At 38.3% G+C, this 7704-nt stretch overlaps 1 protein-coding gene across 1 annotated transcript; it reads left to right on the top strand.

Moving 5' to 3' along the window:
* Positions 1-6369: 6369 nt before the first annotated feature.
* On the top strand, positions 6370-7407 carry LOC141601422 (zinc finger BED domain-containing protein RICESLEEPER 2-like). Its single transcript, XM_074421704.1, has one exon. The coding sequence runs from the start codon at positions 6370-6372 to the stop codon at positions 7405-7407; it is 1038 nt and encodes a 345-aa protein (XP_074277805.1).
* Positions 7408-7704: the final 297 nt, after the last annotated feature.

Below are 7704 nucleotides of genomic sequence, written 5' to 3'. Positions count from 1 at the left end.
TGGTAGTCAACCCTCTCTCAAACCTCGGTGCCGGTTCACCTCACTCAAACCCATATCCTCGGCATACCGGACTTCTCATTGAACTGTCTGTAGTACTCGGCTACGGACATCTCGTGATCATCTTAAACTTATCAAACTCTTCCCTCAACTTACTCCTTACATGCTCCGGTACGAACTCCTTCCTCACAGCCATACGAAACTCCTCCCAAGGTATAGTAGGTAAGCCTTGGTTGGTGTATATATCCTTAGCACTCACCTTCACTGAATCCCACCACTTGCCTGCTGCCTCCCTCAGATAGAACGCAGCCTGTTCCACCCTCATCTCATCAGGACAATGAACTAAGTCTAAGATGTTCTCCATCTCTCTCAGCCAACTATCAAGAAGGTTAGGTTCCCCAACCCCCTTGTATTCCTTCGGGTTAAACCTCGCAATATAGAGGCTGATTTTAGAATGATCAACCTCCTTCTCCTTACTCTTATCCTTGTCCTCATTCACTCTCTTCAGGGTCTCAGTAAGAGCATCCTGGTGCTCTAACATCTTAACGATGTCATCCACGGTCATAAGCTCAGTTCTCGCGTACAAAGCAGTTCTCTTGGGCGGCATCTTGAAACTATACATATATAAGAAAAGGGGTAGATATGAACATGCGTACTAAACTTCAAAACACGAAGACGCGACCCCCAGAACCTACTCGATCGAGTTTCCAAACCCACTCGATCGAGTAACGGGCTACTCGATCGAGTACCCCACGTACTCGATCGAGTACCCAAACTCCAGACCCAAACAGACCTTCTGATCTCTTACCTACTCGATCGAGTATCTAGGCTACTCGATCAAGTGACCCCCTACTCGATCGAGTACCCCTAGTTACTCGATCGAGTGCCCAAAAACTCGATTCTGGACTCAAAATCGCCAAAAACCCACCCGATCGAGTCAGTCTCACTCGATCGAGTAACACTAATTCGTAAAAGCTACCCGCATGTTACGTCATATGCTAACATGTTAAACTTTATAAATCACATATTATATCATAACAATCATGCTACACATCTTTTCTATATCTACGAGATCATTTCATCATGCTATTAATTGCCACGTTGTAAAACATTCAACATGTTATCATTTCATCAACAGTTTCTATATATCACCACCTTTCTTTCATCTTCTCAACTTCCAACTTCGAACATCCAACAATCAACACATTCTATCACATTTGTAAACAAGTTAACCAAACACACATACAACTCGACAAACACTTCCCCCATGTGACCGGTTCAAAGTTGTAGGGCGACCCCTGCGACTTTAGGACGTCTCCCAAGCCTTTGCACTAGCTCCTACAACTTTTACCCCGGGTTCATTTTAATTGACTCCCTATGTTCATTAAGTTCATTGGTTACGAGGTTTCGGATCGTCGCTCGATACCATTTGTAACACCCCCATACTCCAAGTGCCTTACCAGGACCACTCAGGTATGAAGACATTACCATCTCGGTTACCCGAGGCAATGATAATCAACCAACAATAAAGAAACAACGTTTATTATAAATAGTTTAACGAATAGTTACAATCCATGAAACCAACTAAAAGTGCGATACATTATTCTCAAACTGACTGTCTAATCGAAAAGTAAATAAACTAAAGGCTACAAATGGAAGACTCCTATCATCATGTCGTGGCATCCCACTATCCCAAGTACTCATCTCAATACCTGCTCAATATCTGCTCACCATCCCCGAATGGATCACCGCAGTTTACAAAACAACACCGGGTCGACTAATCACACAATCAATATAGATAACAATAATAAGATAAACAGACAATTTGAATCATCACACACACACACACACACACCACCAACCAATTCCCATCATCTCAATACGACCGTCCACCGGACCAGCCACGCCATGGGGGACCGCACCGTTCCCACCTAAGCCCCGCTCATCATACCGAGCGATAACCCCGTCCCATTAATGTGCACATCCCCTTCCGTGGCGGGTTCCACGAAGGGCGAAACTAGGGCGTGAAGTCACTCCCGCAAGTGACCCCACTCACCGAGAACGCATCTCGAGAACCATCAACAAAGAACCACAACCACAAACATAGTACAATCATCATATCAAACAACCAAATACAAAACATCACCAATATCCCATTATGGGACTAATGCGAGTAGGAAATCCTACACTGAAAGCACAATCGACGGTATCAACAGATGAGTCAAAAAGCCTCTTCTACGAACCCTCCTCCTATCATATAACACATATAGGCTATACATCACATACTACACACAAAAACCCCCAATCCCTAAATTAGGGTTTAACCAAACTTAACAAAACATTATAAAAATTATATTAAAAGCTTACCCTCGACGCAAGGAACTCAACGACACGAATAACGACAAGAACCGACCGTCTGAACTCCGGGAATTGCTAAGAATGCGATTAGGAAGATGAACTGGTTGCTTTCTCTCTTAAACAGGGTTTTAGGTTTTGTAAAAGTGATTTAAAACAATGACGATTATGTTTAAATACCTTAATCGCATAATTAACAAAACCCGAGAAAAACTCCCCGTAAAACCGGACACTCGATCGAGTATCCAAGGTACTCGATCGAGTACCCCCTTACTCGATCGAGTACCCCAGCTACTCGATTGAGTACCCAACAGGTCAGAAACTATTTTATTTCGCAACTTGCCCTTACTCGACAGAGTAAGGGCTACTCGATAGAGTACCCCAAGACTTATAAATACGGAGTATTACATTTCGTTCCTTCACTCACGGTAGATACATACCAATCGCATCTGGGTAATATATACCCCACCATCAAATCCTCAGAAGAACCAATTTCGAAAGCCGATGAATTCGCCTCTGTACCTTCAAGAATTATATGTTTAGAGGGGAACTTAATGAAATGGAAAGGACATTGTTCCTTTAACCTTTTTCATAACGCATCCATTTTATTCTCGCTTTCAATATAGCTCGGTTGACGACACAATTCCCTTAATCTTTTATTTTCTGCTTCTTCTGACAACTTACGATCTCTCTGCACCCATGGACCCGTAATATTTGTACCTTGGTTAACGGTCATAATTTGAAACAAAATTAAAATTATAGAATCACTCACCAATAATGCAACGTTGATTCAAAAAAAAAAAAATGAACAGTCCGTGCATTGGTCAAATCAAGAATAATGAGAAATATTCACAACGGCTTAAAAAATCCCGTTGTCATATCATGTACTTATTTTTTTTTAATATATTGAGTCGTATGGTCATATCTTACATGTATTTATTTTTTAATATATTGAGTCGTATGGTCAAAAAATAAATAAACGATCCACATTGAAGTTAGAACGTCACAATTGACAACGGTTGTAGGAGAACCGTTGTTAATGAACAAATTTACAACAGTTGTAGGTGAACCGTTGTTAATGAACAAATTTACAACGGTTGTAGGAGAACCGTTGTTAATGAGTATTGTAGCAGCAATCGTGATTACTGACTGATCTATGGAGTTCAAAAAATGGAAGCAAATCAAACAAGCATAACTCAACACTTTCAAAATGATTATTTCATTTAATTTTAAACCAAATACATTACATCATTTATTAGAAATCAAAAGATGTATAATAAGCCGGAACAACCCCGGTTAAGAGTAAAAAGTGTTTCTTAACCCCCCACCAACTATGCCACTCTGGTATACCGCTAACTTCCGGGTCATTGGCTTCATATTTTGCAATAACAGATTGAATATATGCAAGGACACGACTTGCATGTGGAGATAAGGTTGGAAGAGTACAACTCAACATATCTCTCGCTGCAGCCAAGTTGCGAGGAATAGGCCGACGAGGGTATGAAGATGATGATGAGGCTTGGTTGACAAGCCGGACTACTTCACGCCTCTTAATCCAATAATTACATTGATGTTCAAGGGATACTTTGATTAATGGGTGTTGATCGGCGGGAAGCCCGACGAGAACCTTCCTATCATCTGCAATTGTTTGTGTAAGTCATTCTTCGTTGTTGATAAAATTAGGGTTCATTGTCATGTTGTTTCAAATTTGTGTAATGGGGATGAATATTGTGATTTGATTAATGGATGCTAATAAAGGATGTTTTAATATTTATAGTCATATTTATAATTTTTTTCAAAACCGTTGGTAATTAATTCCTAAACATTAATTACTTAATTAATGTAAAAGTTGACTTATTAACAAATGTTTTAAACCTATGTAATTTGCAATAAATAATTAGAAAATAAAATACTCTACAATGCATATATTCAAGAAAAACACATACATAACAAGAAATTAAAAGACGCGCGATTTCAACAACATTAATTATAATAATAATAATTAATCAACATAGTCATCTTGTAATTCCCCTGCGATTAAGATAAATATTGGGAATTCAATATGTGGATTATTAGGAGGCACTTGTTCCGCCTTCCATGAACGAGGCAGAGTGTCAATATAGTGTCGATATGTTCTTAATAGATTAATGTCACAATCGGTTGCAATCCATAAATATTGCGCTTGTAACTAGGAGTGTGCATTTTACCGGTCCGACCAGATTTTTGACCGGAACCGGATAAACCGGTCCTGTTCAGGGGTAGACCTGTTGCGTACAGGTCCGGTTTCCGGGACTTCAATTTATTTAATTCCGGGTTTACGGTCCGGTCTCAGAAAAACCGGATTAAACAGGGTTAAACCGGAAATAGCCCGGTTTCTACTTAAACATAAATCTGCTGCTGACTTCGTCAAAATATCAACTTCTCAAAAGTCAAACCCATTATCTTTATCCATTTATCCCACTTTCCCAATTCAACTAACCCTCTACAATCCCTAATCTATCAAAACTCTATCAAATCGTCTTCTTCTGTTAACCTCCAAAATCCAACCCCTAGTAAAACTCAATCTCCTCATAAATTAATCTCCTTCTTATGACGGTCTCTAGAAACATTCCTATAAAATCCCAATCTACTATTCTCGTCAATCAATATAGTCGATTTACGCAAAAACCAAGGTAATTTACATGCTATTTTTTTCTTATTTATTCATACGGAGTACTTGATTTAGTAATGATATTGATATACTTCACTTTGTTAATGTCGACTTGTTTTTGATCTAAAGTTAATTTTAATACTTTTGTGTCCGAGACTTTGTTGTGTTAGTTTATGGAGTACGAATCTTGTGATTAAACATAGCGCATGTCTTCTGATTTTGTTTGTTTACATTTAAAGTGGCTTTAAAATCTTGTTTCAATTGCTGATCGATTGATATGGAGTACGATTATACGGAGTCGAATTTGGTCTATTAATTTTAGCGCTGATTGTCTGATTGATTATGGTTTAATTAATTAATTCAATTTAATTGTTGTTTTGTGAAGTTCTGTTCTAATTGTAAAATTCATATGTTTCAGATGAGCTCCATTCGATCCAAAAAAGCTATTCCGTTCACCGACCTCTCTGTCGATTCCCAGGCGCTCACAAGAAGAGCTCACTGAATTGGAGAGTACATTATGTTCTGGCAAGAAGCTTACGGAGGGCCGCTTGTATATCAAAAGAAAAAGCAAGCGAAGAGCAGAGTATTGGAATTGCTTTATGGAGTATTTAGAGGCACAACCAGACGGTACTAAACTTCTTCGTGCTGAGTGTAAGTTTTGTGATAAAACTTTTGCTGCTGATTCTAATGTGAATGGTTCAAAGAATGTTAAACAACATTGGGAGAAATGCATTCGTAATCCTGCTAATAGAGGTAAAGGAAAACAAGCTGAGTTGTTTTTTGAACCCGGGGATTTAGGAAAGGATGGTGAAGAGGGTGAGGGTAAATTGAAATATGGGACGATAAATCTCAAAGATGTTAGGGATGCATTGACTTATATGATCATTGTTGATGAATTGCCATTTAAACATGTTGAAAAGCAGGGTTTTAGACATTTGATGAGTGTTGCTTGTCCTAGATTTCATATTCCCTCACGAACTACAGTTGCACGTGATTGTCCTAAACTTTTTTTAGAAGAAAAGTCGAGTTTGAAAGACCTGTTAATTAATTGTCAAAAAGTTTCTGTGACTACTGATACTTGGACATCAATTCAAAGGATAAACTATATGTGTCTTACTGCACATTTCATTGATAATGGTTGGAAATTACGTAAGAGAATTATCAACTTTTGTCCTATATCTAGTCATAGGGGTGAAGATATTGGTAAAGTTGTTGAGACTTGCTTAGAATCTTGGGGTATTGAGGATAAGCTTTTTACTGTCACAGTTGATAACGCTAGTTCAAATGATGTAGCATGTGCGTATTTAAGAAAGATGGTTTAACGTTTTGGGAGCATTAATGATGGAAGACATTTACATGTAAGATGTATGGCTCACATTATTAATCTTATTGTTTGGGATGGTATTAACGAACATAGCGTGTGCATTGCTAGAGTTAGAAATGCTGTGAAGTATGTGAAAAATTCTCCTGCTAGACTTCAAAGATTTAAGGATCTGGTTCAAAAGCTTAATATTAATTGCAAATTGTCTTTGTCACTTGATGTGCCTACTCGTTGGAACTCAACCTATCTTATGCTAGAAACTGCTTTAAAATATCAGCGTGTTTTTGGTGGGTTTAATTTACCTGATGGGGACAATGTTCCACCTAATGAATTACCTCCTAATGCCGATGATTGGAAAATGGTTGGGAGGCTAGTTGTGTTTTTGGAAGGATTTTACCTGATAACTCGTCGAATTTCTGGTTCTTTATATGTTACGAGTAATAAAGGGTTCTTTGAGATTGCATCTGTTTGTGATATGCTAAAAAAATGGGAGAAAAATCCTGAAAAAGAGTTTAAAAATATGGCTATTTCGATGAAAACGAAATATAATAAATATTGGGGGGATGTGAAAAAAATGAATATGATGATATACATGGCTGTGGTCCTTGATCCTCACTCAAAGTTAACGGTTCTTGAGTTGACACTTACTGATTTATATGATAAAGAAAAGGGAGAGGAATTGGCTAGTAATGTCAAAATTTTTGCTTATTCTCTATTTGATGAGTATAGAGCCATGTATTCTTACCCTCAAAGTGGACCAATAAATAATGATCAACACCAAGATCAGGAAGATGTGAGGTTAGGAGAAACCATGAACTATGTGCAAAGCCTTAAAGAGAGGGCCAAAAGACTCAAAGGGTCAGGTGGGAATATGAGGAGTGAGTTTGAGAGATACTTAAATGAGGTGTTAGGAGAAGATGAAGAGGGACTTGACGCATTGACATGGTGGCGACTCAATGCCCATCGATATCCAATTGTTTCACGCATGGCACGTGATATATTGGCTATACCATTGTCTCTTTGTTGCATCGGAATCGCTTTTAGTGCGGGGGTCGACATCTCGATTCATTTAGGAGTTCTTTGACCCCTGAGGTAATGAATTAATCCTTCTCTTCTCATTGTTTATTATCATGTTAATTGAAAATATTTTAAAGTGAAGCTGTTTTTATTGTTGTCTTACATGATGAAAGATGGTACAAACTTTGATATGCTCTCAAGATTGGCTTCGAGCGAGAGAACGAGAAATGACCAGAGAACAAGAAACGAATGCATCTGTAGAGTTGGACGATCATGGACTGGCACAAGAGTTAGAAGACCTTCAAAAAGGTAAATATAGTTGGTGAATTTATAATCAACATGCTGAATTGCTGATAGTTGAATT

Source organism: Silene latifolia, chromosome 9 (genome assembly GCF_048544455.1).
Source record: "Silene latifolia isolate original U9 population chromosome 9, ASM4854445v1, whole genome shotgun sequence".
NCBI classification, from domain to species: domain Eukaryota; kingdom Viridiplantae; phylum Streptophyta; class Magnoliopsida; order Caryophyllales; family Caryophyllaceae; genus Silene; species Silene latifolia.
This window is presented reverse-complemented; position numbering and strand designations above follow the sequence as displayed.

Bases quoted from the DNA above. Each gene is read 5' to 3' on its own strand.
- LOC141601422 (XM_074421704.1), top strand. From the start codon at position 6,370: ATGGCTCACATTATTAATCTTATTGTTTGGGATGGTATTAACGAACAT.